Source organism: Dromaius novaehollandiae, chromosome 2, assembly GCF_036370855.1.
Source record: "Dromaius novaehollandiae isolate bDroNov1 chromosome 2, bDroNov1.hap1, whole genome shotgun sequence".
In the NCBI taxonomy this organism is placed as follows: Eukaryota; Metazoa; Chordata; class Aves; order Casuariiformes; family Dromaiidae; genus Dromaius; species Dromaius novaehollandiae.
The window spans coordinates 23,867,132-23,884,469 of NC_088099.1; the positions used below are offsets into that span (position 1 = coordinate 23,867,132).

Genomic DNA, 17,338 nt, shown 5'->3' on the forward strand with positions numbered 1-17,338 from the left:
TGATTAGAGAGAAATAGTGGTTGGTATCTGTAGTTTTTTATGTTTTGATAATGAGGAATTATAGAGCACTTGCATTTCTGTCAGCTTTCTACCTCTTTGAGTGCCATACTACTCAGAGCAGAGTTAATCAGGAAGAAAAGAAAAATGTTTTTCAAACTATTCACAGGGTATAGACAGATGCTAACTATGCAAACAGCTGGTCTGGAGGGAGTGGTTAGACCTACTGGCCCTCCTCCTTCTATTTGTTACTGCTTGTCTGCCGTAAGTTACTGTCTCTTCAGATCTTTTGGTGGCTGTGTGTATAAAATTGCTGTCCTACCCATGGTACGGTGGGTAAACCAGCCAGGTAAACCTAGGTGAATGATTTTCAAGTCATGATCTGTGGACTGCATGTAAGACCTCTCTAGAAATTAACTAAGAAGCTAGAAGTCGAGACTGATGCCAGGAATTTGCACATCAGTTGAAAATGTATTGAGATCTCCAAAAAATACTGAAAAGTCCTGACTTAGAACTTCAGTTTAAATAGAAAATTTTGCTCATTTTGCCAAGAGGATGTGGTCTTTCTTGTTTATAGAAGCAATACTACTATTAAATATGAGAAGATAGTGACTTTTGGAAAGGAGGCAGTGATGTTCTGCTGGGAGCAGCAACATAACACAGCCTTCTCTAAGCAGGATTTCTGTTCTCAACTTTATACTGACAGACTTTTTCCTGCTGGAGCAGTGTATTTGTTTTGGGGTACTGATAATGTCTTTATAGGCCAAATAACCACAGCATATAACCATATAACTTGAATAGCACCTGAATGATAAGGTAATGCCGTGACTATTGAGCCCCTTTCTGTTAAATAGAGAACTTGTGTTTATTTCACATACTTCTGTAATGCATAGCGTCATGTCATAAAAATAATGAATTCATTCTGTAGAATGTAAAACCCCTTGTGAAGTAATTGACTGGAGAACAGCCAGAGCTGTTATGTAATTGAGATGGGAAGGGATCTTCTGATAGGTCATACATTGGCAAGAGATTAAAGCTGACTGAACTACAGGGTTCCTGGTTCACAGGAAATTTCATTCACTTGATTAAACTCCAAATCAAACTGAAACCGAAGCTTCTAGAAATGTCATGAACCAGGACGTTCCCTGACCTTACAGTTGCCCAGTATTATTTACATTATTGCCAATTTCTCCATCCATGTTAGTGAATTGCATTGTGCACTTGACAGGAGGAATCAGACCTGCCAGAAGCTTGCTGAATGAAAAGTTAGGCATTGGGGAAAAAAATTTAGTTTTGTGAGAGACTGTCTGACTCGTGATGTAACAGCCCATTCAGCACTATTAAACAGGAAGAATAGAAGACACCATTCACTGTGCAAGACACTATTCACTGTGCAAAAATGGGGTGTGAGCATCTAAATTAGGTTGCTAAGTGAATGAGAAAAAAATGTGTTTTCTGGCTCATGGGCTTGGTAGCTTATGTAGTCAGAATAGACATAGGGCAGGAAGAATTCGAAATATCTCAAACTCTCGTTTGTTCCTTGGTTGCTTGGTTTCAAAAAGGAAAAGACATTGTTACAACTTTAAGAACAGATATGGTACTAATGAGTCTGTTCTCTCTGGATGAGGCTAACAGGCTTAGAGAAAATGAAAGCTCTTGAGGAGTTCTCATATCGAGAGCTTTTATCAGGATACAGATTTGTCAAAATTAAGAAGTTTTCACAGAGCTGGGTTTTTTTGACAAAAGTGTGAAGGCAGGTAAGTTGGAACCTCACCTTGTTTGCCAGCAACTTGGTGCCCAACTTACTGATAGCCTACAAGGTAAATTTCCTACTTTGCTCAAACCCTTCCAGGACCTCCTGTCTCCTTATCCACAACCCATTAAATAGCGTTTTGTTGTGGTATTGCTGCAGTAAACACTTCTTCCGCTTTGTGTATCAGGAAAGGTTTTTTCTCTCACAGAAAACTTCAGAAATTTTATTTGCTCCAAAAAACTACACTTTGATAACCCAAAGCCCCATGCAGAATGCATCTGTCATTCTACACACAGCTCTAGACAAAGAATGAAATGTTGAGACATGTTGTAAACCTTGCCCTTTGGTAGTAATGGTAAAATAAAAACTACAGTAGTTCTGTCAGACAGTTCTTATATCCCCAAAAAGGAATGGAATACAATTCCGTGGTGAGAGAAGAGGCTGGCCAAGCATAAAGAGGAAAAAAAAATGAATAGCACAGCATCTTTGTGGTTAGACTGTATCACAGATGGAACAAGTTGTTTTTGTAATGCAGTTGAAGTCATACTCATTTGCAGAATGAAGGAGACAAGTGTGCACAAAGCAAAAAGATTGAAGGTGTACAGTATATTTTGTAAAATGGCAGTGACACTAATGTCTTGGATGTAAATAAATGAATTTTCTTTAGAAATAGGCAAATAATAAAAAGAGGCAAAGAAGAATGAAGATGGCCAGAGCAGAAAAATGAATGATTTTTGTAGCAATTTAGACAACGATGTGGAGTGTAAGATGAAAGAAAAGAGTAGATAGTTAGGTCATACATTTGCTTTGATAAACTGTATGTAGAAAAGTTAAGAATTAGAAATTATAAGAAAATAAACATCAGCCTTTATAAATGTTAAATTCTAGGAAGTAAAAATAAAACTTTTTCATATGACTGATAGTGGACAAAGGATATGAAGACAAATTGGGAATAACGCAGGCACTGTAGGTGAAAATGTTAGAAGTACTTTGATTGCCAACAGGAATTAAGATCTACTTAAGATTCCTAAGAAATAGAGTTAATGGAACAGTTAATAGTGTTAAAGTGAGAAGGAGGGTGAATGATGATAATGTTATTTTATGTCTCTTATAGATAAATGATGATGATATGTATGGATAAAAGGCAGGCAGATAGGGCAAAAGATGATTTTCAGCTGTGTTACATCCATTTTGCTATTGAAGCTTCATCTTGAGAGTGAAGGGAGATGTGTGATAGATATGAGATGTTAAGACTGAGAATAGGTAGAAACTAGGCTGGATCAGACATACTACAGTCTCAGTTGAAAGCTTAAAGGAGGGACATTCATGCAAATTGTAAGGGAAGGGCACTGAGTTGATGGATATTTACAGAGTGTGTCCATGACATGGTTGTTGCGGAGAACAAAGAAAAAGTAAAACAGTAGGACTGCAGGTTGAGGTAGCCTTGCACTTAACTGGACTTCAAATTGCAGCTTTCTGAAATTCTGCCTGAGCTGACTTTATAGTTCTTGCAGAAGTTTTAAAAGAGAAAGCAAGACTAAAATCCTGAAGCCTATTATATGCTAAACAGCTTTTAGAATCTTTATGTTTATTAAGCATTAAACAGCTTTTCGCTAAAAAGAAGTGCTGTATTGCTTTAGACATTGTTTATGCTTTTTCTCTATGGTTGTGTTCTGTCAAATTCTGTATAATACTAATTTTGCATTGTCTGTCCCAAGTTTGTATTCGCGCTAGTAGGTCACACATAATTTTCTTTATTTTTAGGAAGCAGTTTGAAAAGCAGTGCAGTGATAAGCTGAGACAGTTCATGCTCTCTATCAGAACCCTGAAGAATGTGAAATAAATCCAAGATATTTCTTAAGTGTGGTTAAATGGTACCACAACCAAGTATGTCATTTTACCGTAGTTGTTAAATCATTAAAACAACTAAAACCAGTACTGTTGCGGTGTGCTAAGATGCATGCGTTAACACTTGAAGTTAGAGGAAAACCTGGCTTCTAATATGGATAAACCTGCACAAACTAATTAAGATAGTTCAAATGATTAGTGATACTTTGTATTAGGGCATGTGCACAAGTGAATGAATTGACGCTAGTGCAAACTTTGGCTGTGGTATGGATTAATGGAGCTTCATTGCTAAATTAGGTGATGCTGGATCAAGGTAAATGGGCGTGATGAGCATCTGAGCCTTGGACTTGAAATATGTCATCATACCGTACATTTTACGTTGGGTTCAGGAAGACTGGGACCCTTGCTGTGAGATACAGGGGAAACTCCAGTTTTTAAGAACTGTGACTGCATTGATCCATTTTGCATTTTTTTGCCATACTGTTGTTGAATGACTATCATTTCTCTGCTGAAATACAGCCTACAAAAGTGCAGTAGTCCTCTCTCATGCTGCTTGGTATGATGTACCTGTCATGCAGTAGTGCGGAAGTTTGCATTGGGGGTGCATTTCCCCTATTTGAATTCATATCTAAGGGTTAGGGACTCTTCTGATATGATAGCTGAATGGTAATAATGTGGAATTGGGGAAGGGAGAAATGGTAGGAGAGAAGCACTGAATGTCTTTCTACCAAGACTAGCACTGCTGTGAAAATACACGCTTGTATCCTAGTCTTTCTCCTTGCCCCCACTTGCTTGCCTTTGCTGGTCAGCTGCTGCCTACTGTTGCATGGTTTTTAGTTTACATTGAACTAGAATCACTTGAGCACAATCTAATCAGCACTTAAGAATAATGCAAGATATTACTCACAATGATCCTCCATGTTTTTATCCATGAGAAATGTGAGCTATGATTATTCATATCTTGAAGAGGAAAGTTTAAGGGCAAGGCAGTTACAAACAACTTTTCAGTAATAGTTCCAACATTTGCTGTATTATGTGACTCAAAGATAACTCTGGAAGTTTTTTAAAAAACAAAACAAAACAAAAAAACCTTAAAGATGGAGGTGGGGGGGGCGATCTTGCATATCAATAAATATGGTGTATCTTCTGCAAAAAAAACCCATGATTACGAGGCTTGTTTCTGTGGTTACAGGTGAATATTAGAATTACTCAGCATATTTCAGGCTTAACAGGAAACATTGGTTGGCCAAAAATGAGATCAGTGGAAGGTGTACGTACTGTGCTTTTAATAGGGAATAGAAATGCCTTGCACATATTCAGTGAAGCTCCAAAGACTTTTTACATATGATGCAAGACCAAATATTATCACTTCTACACAGGTTTTAATTGATTTGTAAGAAATGAAAATCTGTATTATGACTTCAGCATTCAACCACACTTACTCTACTGACAGTCTTACTTTTAAAAATCTCTTTGCTGCTTTAAAATCCCAGCTGCTGGCCCTTTATGGTCATGATTTCACTGCTGAGATAAATAATTCATCTCTTTGCTCTCCCCCCATATCCATGATTTCTTATTTTTTTATTTTCAAGTACTTTAACCAGATTCTGTTGCATGATCAGAAAAAAAAAGAAATAGCAAACTTATTTAATCTTTTAAAATGAAAAAAGCAGGTGTCATTTCTGTTAAGGAGGAATATGCATACAAGCATGCTTGTTTACATATTTTACTAAATGTGGGCTGTTTTCATTTGTCAGGATTTGTCTTTAGTGAATCTGAATCAACTGCATTAGAACAATTTGAAGGTGGCCCTTGTGCAGTGATTGCACCTGTACAGGTAAGATGTATTTATTGCAGGAATAGTTTAAAATGTATAAGCCCAAAATGACATCATTTTTTCTCAATATAAAATTTTTTTCAGATCAGTTTTATACAATTTCATAATTGTAGTGTGGAGGAGATGAAAGGTTAAGTACAAAAAAAGGCAGAGATGGGCTGATTTTGAAAATAAGTTTGCAGGAGTGGGCTTGTTTGAGGAAGTGCAGCAGGCTGATCCAAGCAGAGGTAACTTTTAAGTGGGGAATGCACGATAAAGGGGACCAGTGAAAGATTAGATATAGATGAAACTCTTGTGAAAGCAAAAGCCTAATCTCTCAAATTCTCCTTTCCTTAGAAGGGTAATATCTGTGTCACAATAGCTGCTTTAGCTAATTGTATTAGAAATACCTGAAGTAATTTATTTTCAAACCTATCTGGATTTATTATGTAAGAAGAGAAATCTTAGCTTCCCAATCCTAGTTAGCAAAAGAACTGAATAGAAGCATGTCAGATGAATGTATTTTATTCTGGACATCTGCTCAGAATTTCAGATGTGCTTGAATATGTTCACGTACGTATCTGTGATAGTGAATTTTGGATTTGTTACTTCATCGTGTCCTGTGGGCTACATGCATACCCTTTGAAGTACTATTTCTGGGGCAACTCTGACTGGTTTAGAGCTAAGACCTGTGGGCTGGATCTGCTCTGCTCGAGCAGTCTGTCTAGTTCGCAGTTACTCTTTATTCTCTTAGAAGTGCCATGTAGAGACAGGCAGACACCGAGTCATGGGCCAGATTACTTTTTCTAGTAACCTGCTCTTGCCTCCTCTTACACATAGATCAAATTGTGCAGGTACGTCTAGATCTGTGTTGAGGCCTTGTCCCCTAATAGGAGACGTATTCGTTAAGTCTCCTAGCAGGGTGAATCTGATATGGGATGAGAAGTACCCAAGCCAGACAACTGTTGTCATGGGGTTGCTTGCAGCTCTGGTGTGTGTGATGTGATACTCATAAATGTCCGTATGTAGCCCTTGAGACTCTCCAATGCTGATCACACCGAAAGACTTGTTCCAGAGGAAGGGGCACCCCGTTTTAGGTTGTGAGCTATGAATGGGACTTTTGTATTTTAGCATTGGTTGCACTCTGTAACGTGGCTTAGTTCTTTGCTGTCTCTGGTCTTAAGACCAGATGTAGCAAGCATGTCTGGTCTGTGATGTGAGAATTGCAGGCTTTTTATTTTGGAGGAGTGGGGGAGGGTTGAATCAGATCAGCCAGCTCCTTGAAAAATTAAGGAGAGGCCCGAGCCTTTACCAAACTGAATGTTTTTGTAGATGGTGTTTTTGCCAGCTTATTTATATGTAATTTAATTCCCTTGAAATTAAGTATTTTACAGCAAATTTAAAAGTCAGCTGAGTTTCATTTAGGGAAGGAGGAAGGGATCAAGCATAGAGATCTTGTAGTGCCTACTGCTGCCGTGAGTTACTGAAACAAGAGGTGTGCTAAAGAGCTGTGGTGGGAGAGCCAGGGAGGGAGGGAGGGAGTCTTTCAAGGAAGAAGTGAAAGTTCAGTAGCTGTTTTTAAGGTGCTGCAAATACCTGAAACAGCACATACCAGAGGCATTAGAAAGCAAGAACCTGCTTCCTGAAGCTGCTTCTTTCATTGTTCCTATGTAACCTAGAACTTATCAGTTATAGATATTTGAATTGTAACTTTAGTTTTGAGGAAAAAATGAAACAGGGATTTGGAGATTTATAAGTTTCTTCAAGTTAGGACTTGGAATAATTCAAGCAGGTGGGCTTTTTAACTGCTAGAGAGGTTTTCTTTGATCTCTGGGTGACCAGAGTTGTCTTGTCAGTTGAATGTAGCACAATATTTATACCTCCACTACTACAGTACCCTGAGTCTGAAGCTGTTTACATGAATATGTACTCTGTGTGCATTCGAGGCATACCTGAGGTTTTAACTTAACGATATTGAATTTATTTATATATAAGGCCACAGTTGTAATTAGTTTGAGTGTGAAAAATCAGTAAAAAGCCCAGGCTCAGGTCTTCTTACTGACTAATGACAAACTTGAAGCCTTTCCAGTAACATGCAAAAATGATTTGGTGTAGAACTTGTGATGGTGGTGTTCTGTATTTTAATAATTATTTGATGCTTTGATACCAAAGGCATTCCTTTTGAAGAGGCTTTTTACCAGTGAGAAGTCTGCTTGGAGAGACTGTCCAGGTACCAAGACCTCTTCTTATTTTCATTTATTTTCTTCTTTTTTCAATAATGTGTAAGGCAAGTCATAGTACAAAGAATTTAAATGTTTGTATGCTTTCTTTTTAGTTAAATGTATTCCTATGCCATTTTATAGGAGGTAGACAATATGCATACTACAGGTCTCTAAATTCCCATTTGTGAGATCTATGCCAATCTGCAGTATTTATGTGCTTGTATAATATTAGATTAATTGAAATCCATTATTAGGATAAGAGATGGATTAGAAATCATATTAAAACACTTTTCTAAAGACAACTTTATAATTTTCTGGTCCAGTATAATTGCACAGCAATTAACATTATTAATTAAGAATATAAAAATTAATAAACTGAAATAACTATTTAGAAAGCATTAATATATATATATCAGATACTAATAGCATATTTAAGATGCTTATTAGCAGCAATTCAATTCACATAGGTCTCTGATCTTTCAGAAGAAGAGCAGAAGAGCCTTCTCTGTCATACATTATGTGATATTTTGGAAATGGCTTGCTCTGATAATTCCGAGTCGTACTCTCTGGCAACATGGATAAGAGGAAAAACAACTGAAGAAACTGCTAGTATTTCTGAAAGTCCTGCAGAATCTAGTCGTCAAGAGGAACAACGCTGTAAGATGTATTTCTGTTTTAAATTACCTATCATTCTGTGAAGTATTTCTGTTTTAAATTACCTATCATTCTGTGAAGTATTTTGTTGTTTTGAGGGCCTACAACTTTTTATTATTATACAGCTGAGGTTTTTGCCTTTGTGATTCCATTGAGAATAGATAGGTTTTTGTCTGTTGTAAATTGAGGCATTGACCCTTTTTGTAGAAAGGAATGTGGTATCACTGGAGTTCTTTCATATGTATTTCTCTTGAGTTTGAGTAATTTGCCTAATCGTTTCAATTTTATTTGATAATTTATTAGGACCTGAAGTTTCTCTAGTTTGGAAATATTTGTATGCTTCCTAACACTGGAGGAATATTTTAAATTGTTACTTACTGTTGTTTTATTCCAGCCTTTGTAAGAAATTCGACAAAGCATCTGCTCTGTAATACTCTGGATACCCTTTTAGGTAGAAGTAGCCTCCTTCCCTTCATGTTTGATTCTATGCAGTACCAATACAGCTGAACCAAATCATCTTCTGATAGATTAACGGAGTATTTTATAGGTTAGAATTTTTTGTTACCTGCTTTTTGCTAATGTCTTGATTCCGTCATTAGTAACTGGCATCGAGGACCTAGTAAACATCATCTGTTGCACTAAGATAAGGCATCTATGCGTATCTAACCACTGTGGTGTCAGTGACATGGAAAATTTTTAATCTGTGTGCTCATGATCACTGAGGTGCATGTTTATTAATCTTTTTAATAGGAGATGTCAAAGGTGTTAAAAGATAAGTTTATTTTTCTTTTCTTTTTTGTTCCCAATTTTCCCTTCAGAAGTATGAAAAACTCTTCACATGAGAACATGCTTTTAAAGGTGCCATCTTTTGATGGAAGGTATATGTTATTCTGCAGTTTGTGGCATAACTTCAACATAGTAATTGTGGAAGTAGGTTTGTACATGAACTGCTAGCTTTAGCAGTAAGTAGTGCTGGAGCTCTTTTATGGTAAAAGTCATCTTTGCTTCTGTGAATTGCTCCAGGTGCTTTAGACTGCTCAAATAATTAGAATGTCACTTAATCAAAAAAGCAGGTCACCAGCTAAGAGTTACAAAGTTGCACTATTTTTTTATTTAGAAGTAGTATTAAACAGAGGTTGTCTCTACAACTTTTCTGTTTAAAACATCTGTTCTTTCTTTGAAAGATAATAATAATAATGAGGCAGTAAAAACCTTGAAATTACTGATTCCAGTGGATTTTCCAGTTGTCTATGAAGCTTTTGCTCATATTAGTAAGTTTTCTTTGAGGAGGGGAAAAAAAGAAACAGAGCCTAGTTATCACTAGGCTTTTATTGTCATGTTTGTTAATATACTGCCTTGTTTTTAGGAATTTTAACTGTAGAAAATATGTCCAGCAGAAAGTCTTTTTTGACTCTCAGCTCTGACACTAAATAAAGTAATCCATACTATTATGTATCTATATTTTTCATGTTTCTGAACAAGGTTGCAAGTTCTGCCCGACCTCGTACTTTATACACTGGGATGTGCTTAGGAAGAACAAAATATGTTTACCATGAACAGTCTGCTTTTATCATGAACAATCTTAGTAATTGTTCACTTTCTACTTTCATTGCTAGACAGGGAACGTATCCCTTATGTGATCTGCAGTTCAAACAGTATTTATTTTTGCCTTATATAATGTAATACACTCTCTGATTTAAGATTTGTTTGGGTTTTTTTCTGTCCTGCTATGGACATCTAGATATAGATAAGATATTGGTGATGCCAAGTTCTGTCACTGCTAGTGTGAAAGAAAAATGTATTTCTTGTTTGGTTGCTGTAATCAATAGAAATAGAAGCAGGTATTCTCATAGTATGCCAGAGTTCAGAGATGGTGTAGAGTGAGGAGGGAGTATTGCAGATAGACTTCCATGTGGCAGGCTACTGTTATTTGGGAATTGAATATGGGAATGTCCATGAAATATGATTAGACACAGCAGTATAGAAATTCCTTAAAATTACATTCTAATTGACTTTCTTTTACAGCTTATACTCTATTGCTGTTCTTTCTTTTCCTTTGCATAAAATATTGTCTCCATCTAACCTTGTTTGGGTTATGTCTAGCTACACTTCTCTTCAGGTTTTCTTCTACTTTCCCTTTGTTGTCTATTTCAAACAATAGGTCTCTTACCATTTCACTGTATTCTGTAGTAACAGAATGAAACTGGCTGTAATCCAGCTATGTGAACAAAAGGTGGATTTGAGCACACTTACTGAATTTAGTTGCATTTGTTTCATCTGCTTTTGCGGTGTATACCAATGAATTGTTGTTGGCCATGCATTTGGCTGTAATAGTGCAAGTTCTCAGGTTCAAAGATTGCTTTATATAATTTATTCCCTCTAACTTTTTGCATACAAAAAAAATCTATATTCTGAGAGCTTTTTTTAGTTCCTGTAGCAATTATAACCTTTCTTGTAAAAACACTTATTAACCAAAAAAAGTGTTTGGAGTTTTGTTGCGATGTAGATTTGTATTGTTTAATATTTTTCAAAAATGTTAGAAAACCCACAGTTTTTGTAATTCTAATTTTCATCCTGAAAACCTAACTTTTGCAATTTCTGATTGTTGTCATTTTTTTAAAAGACGAAAACTATCACTCTAAGACTACTGCTTCCTTATTTCTGTAGTAGAAATAAATTGGAAGTGTCATTCCATTGCCGGAGAGAAAATCAGTTGTATTTGCATGTAAGCAAATCAAATGCACCTTTCGACATACAGTCAGAAAGGGCATAAAAATGATAACAAGAAATATTCATGGGAAGAATTGATAAATAATATAATAAATGCTTCAGGCATTCAGTGAATTGTATGTTGTCAAATTCAGTTGGCTGCATGATCAGACATTATTTAAAAATTCAACATTAAGTGGCCTTTCTCAGAAAGTTGATCTATCTATTTTGTATATTACTCCACTAGCAGTAAGATGAAATCATTATGGACATAGAGGGCACTAACAACTGCTGTAATTCTTAATATTTGAATGCCTATAAGAATTAGGTAATAACACAGTTGACAAGTATAACTTCCTGTTTGTAAAAGAAAACTTGTTTTTAAAAGCTGACTTCATCTCCCTGATTTGGAAATATTATGGGAGGAACAAAGATATAAAGCCTGTATTGAACCTGAGAAGACACTAGATGCTGTATTTTTTTGCTTTCTTGAAGTGACACTTCTATTTGAAAGGCTATTTGTCCATAATTAATTGAAAACAATGAAAAGCTTATTTAAAAACAGGATGTATTACTGTATGGAGTAATTTTACTTGTATGTAATAAATAAGCATTAAAAGGGAAAAGCAAAAAAAAAAAAAAAAGAAAGCCCCAATAATACAGATGTATATTTGAAGAAAAAATACAGCTTTCTTACATTGATACTGCTCTAAAATGGTCCAAATAATCATGCCTGCTTTTCGGTAGGAAATAATACTTCTTGTTGACCTGCAAAATTATATCTGTAGTATGCTTATGCTTGATGACTTTGTAACAGTCATAATTTGTACAAAATCAACAGCATCATATTTGACAAATATTTTCAAGGCTACACACTCCAGTGGCTTTGTGCTCTTAGTAAACTGATTACTCCAAACAGAGATGTAGTCAAAGATTTATATGATGGACTCTTAATGTTGCAGTAAATTAGTTTATACTAGTTAGTTAAAAAAGAATAATTGAATGTCAAGGCAGGATTAAAAATTAAAAATATAATTAAAGCTTGAAAATATACTAGCTTGCTGTGTGTATCTTGTGTCATTTTTTGCCATGTGTAGTGCTGAAAAGTGTCTCTTGTGTATAGCTGCCTTGGCTGTCGAAGAGCTTGGCTTTGAGCGATTTCATGCATTAATTCAGTAAGTAACATGTTGGAACATTTAAAATACAATAATTTGAAGTTACACTAATATTCACAGCCCCTGAAAGGGATATGTCAAGGTGCTTTTTAAATGCTTCTCGCCAGGTTAAACTTGGAATTCAAGTTTTTATTTTATTTGCATTTTACAATTTAAAATGGGGGTATAATTTTAGGCATAAAAATTAGACTTGAAAAAAAACTGGAGCCATGCAATGTGGGAAATTGCCCAGATAACTTATGCATTTCAAATACGTGAACACATCTAATGAAGTTAATGACGTTAATCAAATTTTTGTGCACAGTCTTCCAAAACAGTGATTCTAACTGAAATACTTGCATGACACATACTGAAGAAGAAAAAAAACTTAGCCTCTACTGTTTTCTCTGAATTGAGACAATAAAGGAAACTTTTATAAGAATGTTTCATATACATGACTTATTTTTGTCTCATGTACCTTAAACACTGTTGGGTTTTGGGTGTAAATGCAAAGTTTACAATTCAAGTGAGTTTACCTTTAATGGTAACTGCCATTTATTTTCACAATGAGTAGTTTATTCTTCATAAAAAATAAATGCCAAAGAAGAAGAAAAAAACCAATGGAACTTCAAAAATATTTGAGATAGGAAAAGTTACTGATTAAAACTGAAATAACTTCTGATTATTGTCTTCAGTTTGTTCTGCTCTTTAAAAATATTTTCATATGAGGAAAGAAGAAAGAGAGGAAAGAATATGTAATTTCTGTAACCTTATCCTAGCTAAACGCTGATCTCTCCCCAGTCTTTGGGTTTGTGGTGCCCACTTCAACTTCTCTTAATCTATGCCATTGGCAATGAACGCTTTGGCATATGCCTTTAGAGCAAGTTGAGTGGTAGGTTTCAGAACCTTTGCCTTGTATACTCTGTTGATGAAAAAAGGTAGTTTAAAATCTCATGTGTTAGCCAGAGTAAACCCATATATGAACATATTTGTGCAGATATACAGATTTTTTTTAAAACAAGTTTTACTAAAAGCAGGCAAAAAATAGAAAAAGAAAATAATATACCTGAATTTATGCAAGATGAGCAGAGAATGTGATCTTATTTGAATAACTCAGTATACACTAATGTTTGTGTTCTGAAAAGCAGTATTTAGCTCTGATTATCCCAAGAAATAGCAAGTGCATCACTTCTCTGGAATCTGATGGATTTCTTCCTTCCCTCTGTTTTTTATTATTTATTTTTTTTATTTTTAAACATATGGTCCACCAGCCTTACTTTATAAGCCACGCAGCAACGCTATTATGCAACCAGATATTTTCCCAGATACTTATCTACAGCTGGTGGTTTTGAACCGTTTACTTTTTCCGAAGCTGGAATCTAACAAAATAAAATTCTAGCTGGATTTCTTCTAAAGGCTGAACAACTGCTTTCAAAAGTTGCATTTTGAAAAGCAGTCCATCTGTTGGATATGGTAGTGTCTAATGAACATGAGATGTCATCAAGAAAGAGTTTTAACTGTTTCATGGAAGTTTTTCCCCACTGTTCATGAACTGAATGTCTGTCAGAACAAAACATAATGCAGACATTATTCTGCTGACATGCAGTCTCTTCACAACTTCATTATTAACAGTATTTTCCAGAACTGTTTGTTCACACCACTCAGCTCTATCGCAAGTGTGTGTAACTATGCTTAATGTTTGCATATGAAAACTATGGTCATTTTTGCACATTGCTCCAGAATTATTTACTGTCTTCTCATGGATAAGTGCTAATGACTCTGTGGCAGTTATATTAACTGCAGAATAGCTGCTGTGTTATTGTGTACATGACACCAATTTTGCTCAGCTTTTACTAGGACAACTCAAAGTTAAGTCTTAATATTTCTCATTTGTACTTCGCTGACACTATTCTAATGCTTCATCTAAATACATTCTCCTTTTTCTGTTGTTGTTTTTTATTTCCTTAGCAAGCGAGCATTCAAAAGCTTCCCTGAACTGAAGGATGCAGTTTGGGATCAATATTCAGTGTGGACAAACAGATTCGGAGTGTTGCTGTTCCTGTATTCTGTGATATTAACAAAGGTTTGCGTTTTTTTGTTTAAGAGAAAGTTTGAGCATGTTACCCTTCTTCTGTAAAAGGTGAACTTGTATGAAGAACCAGGTCAAAACTAGATACATGGATAGAATGGTATATTTGTGTTGTAATAGATTTCCAGCACAAAACCGTGAAAAGCTCAGTCTCTCCCCCTCCCCCCCAACCCGTCTGGAAGAATTACAAATTTTGGAAACATCCTGCCCAACATATTCTGACAGTTTGCTATCAAGAAGTGTGTTTAAGTCTTAATTCGTTACATAAGAACATCTGCCTCTAATTGTCTGTAGCTAGCAGTATACCCCAAGAGTCAATACTGGGTCCAGTATTGTTCAACTTACTCATCAGTAACCTGGATGAAGGGACAGAGTGCACCCTCAGCAAGTTTGTTAATGATACAGAACTGTGAGGAGTGCCTGATACACCAGAGGGCTGTGCTGCCATCCAGAGGGACCTTGACAGTCTGGAGAGATGGGCAGAGAGGAACCTCATGAAGTTCAATGAAGGGAAGTGCAATGTCCCGCACCTAGCGAGGAAGAATGCCATGCACCAGTGCAGGCTGGGGGCTGACCTGCTGGAAAGCAGCTCTGTGGAGAAGGCCCTGGGGGTCCTGGTGGACAAGAAGTTGACCATAAGCCAGCAATGTGCCCTTGTGGAAAAGAAGGCCAATAGTATCCTGGGTTGCATTAGGCAGAGCGTTGCCAGCAGGTTGAGGGACGTAATCCTCTCCTTCTACTCAGCCCTGGTGAGGCCACATCTGGAGTACTGTGTCCAGTTCTGGGCTCCCCAATGCAAGAGAGACATAGAGCTAGTACAGCAAGTCCAGCAAAAGGCTACTATGATGATTAAGGGACTGCAGCATTTCTCATATGAGGGAAAAACTGAGAGCGCTGGGACTGTTCAGCCTGGAGAAGGGAAGACTGAGGGGGAATCTTATCAATGTGTTTAAGTACCTGAAAGGAGGGTGTAGAGAGGATGGGGCCAGACTCTTCACAGTGGTGCCAAGGAATAGGATGAGAAGCACAAACTGAAACACAGGAAGTTCTGTCTTAACATGAGGAAAAAATTCTTTACTGTGAGGGTAACAGAACACTGGAACAGGTTGCCCAGAGGTTGTGGAGTCTCTGTCCTTGTAGATTCTCAGAGGCCGTCTGGAGGCAGTCCTGGGCAGTGTGCTCTAGGTGACCCAACTTGAGTGTGTATGTGGGGGGGTGTTGGACTAGATGCTCTCCAGAGGTACCTTCCAACCTCAACCATTCTGTTTTACGATTGCATTCTGTTGTTGTAAATGTTGCTATTCATCCTTAAGAGGGCAAAAAGTACTTGTAATTTTTTTCTCAGGGAATTGAAAACATAAAAAATGAAATTGAAGATGCAACTGAGCCATTGATAGACCCTGTTTACGGTCATGGAAGGTAAGCTGGAAAGTATGGTTGCTACCACTTAAAACAGATTAGTGGGGTAATTTTTTAACATTTCTGTAACTGATTGTTCTTTTATGAAATTATTGAGATTACAAAAAGGATTCAGTTGTAACTTTATAATAGTTAAAAGCAACACTTAATATAGCCTCCTGTTTCTACGCTTTTTCCATTTTGTGCATCAGTGGTTCTGAGGAAATGTTTCTTTTATTGCTGAATTTTCTGAAAAAGAGTTCTCAAATTCAGGGCTAAATTCTTGTGTCAAATTGTCGATTGAAAGAGTAGAGATCATATTAGTGTGGCCAGACTATGTATATGCTCTAGTTTAAAATAGTATAAGTAGAAAATGTCTGCTTAGCTCCCCAAGTAATAAAATAACTTTTTCATTTACTTAGAAATAACCACTTTTCAAACATAAATTGTGTCCCTTTTAATAATATTGTTTAATAATGTTTCTTTATATTATACAGCCAAAGCTTGATTAACCTTCTGTTGACGGGGCATGCTGTTTCTAATGTGTGGGATGGAGACAGAGAATGTTCAGGAATGAGTAAGTTGATTCTATTTTATTTCTCCCTAATTTTTACATGCATTGGAAATGCTGATCTACAAATTTGGAATGGATGCCATATTTCTGCTTTGATAGTCTCCTTGTTTACTGTCCTTTGATTTAAGTAGACCTCAAATGGGAATAAAATATAACTGCACAAAATGTCTGATATTAGTATCAGTGACTACAGGATTTTCTGCTGCAGGGTCAAACTATAAAATACCTGATGAGCTGGGTGATGGAAGGGAGTGCATTCTCAGCAAGTTGGGGAGAGTGGTCGATACACTGGCAGACAGTGCTGCCTTTCAGAGGGACTTTATCAAGCCAGAGAAATGGTCTGACAGGAAGCTCATGAATTTCACTAAGGGCATCTGGAATGGGCTAACCCCATGTAACAGCACAGGCTGGGCACTGACTGGCTAGGAAGCAGCTTTGTAAAAAAGGGATCTGGAGATCCCTGTGGACAGCGAGTTGAACATGAGTCATCAGTGTGTGCTTATGGCAAAGCAAGTCAGCTGCATCGTGGGCTGTGTTAGGAGGCGTGTAGCCAGCAGGTCAAGGGAAGCGATTCCTGCTGTCTATCTGGCACTTGTCAGACCACATCTGGAATGTTGTGTTCAGTTTTGGACTATAGAACTATAGAATTGTATGGATGAAAGCACATCAAGGACCGTGTTGTCTGAACTACAGCAGTGAGGCAATTTAACGTATCTTTAAAGCATCTCTGGTGTGGTTTGCCTAGCCAGTTTTCAGAAACGTCTCATGAAGATGACTTCATAGTCTCTGTAAGTGTTAGACCATATTATATTAATGGGAAGTTGTTGGGTTTTTCTTTCAATATCCAGCATAAACCTTTTTGTTGTAAACTGGGCTATTTATTCTTCATACACTTTCACCATACCACCCTTTTCTGTATTAAGTCTATTGTCATAATTTTTCATTGTTTTTTTTTCCTTTGGTCTTTTTTTTTTTTGACAAACTTTTTTTTTTTTTAAGCCTTTGTTCATAGCTCATGTTTTCTAGACCTCTTCAGAGTTCTGTGCCATGAAAGTATAGGCATATTGGAGACATCTCTAAGTATGATGCCTATAACAGCAAGCGTCTAATACACAGAAGTTATT

General features: G+C 36.6%; 1 protein-coding gene across 2 annotated transcripts in view; it reads left to right on the forward strand.

Moving 5' to 3' along the window:
• MINDY3 (MINDY lysine 48 deubiquitinase 3) overlaps window positions 1-17,338 on the forward strand; it is a 62,729-nt gene that overhangs the window by 3,512 nt on the left and 41,879 nt on the right. Inside the window, exons 2-9 of one of the 2 annotated variants that reach the window (XM_064505991.1) lie at window positions 3,515-3,637; window positions 5,356-5,435; window positions 7,587-7,644; window positions 8,120-8,293; window positions 12,123-12,174; window positions 14,122-14,236; window positions 15,588-15,661; window positions 16,138-16,217. In XM_064505991.1, the coding sequence (XP_064362061.1) occupies window positions 3,622-3,637; window positions 5,356-5,435; window positions 7,587-7,644; window positions 8,120-8,293; window positions 12,123-12,174; window positions 14,122-14,236; window positions 15,588-15,661; window positions 16,138-16,217 (649 nt within the window). In that variant the 5' untranslated portion in view covers window positions 3,515-3,621. The remainder of the gene's footprint in view (window positions 1-3,514; window positions 3,638-5,355; window positions 5,436-7,586; window positions 7,645-8,119; window positions 8,294-12,122; window positions 12,175-14,121; window positions 14,237-15,587; window positions 15,662-16,137; window positions 16,218-17,338) is intronic. The other variant, XM_064505990.1, reaches the window with a different exon arrangement.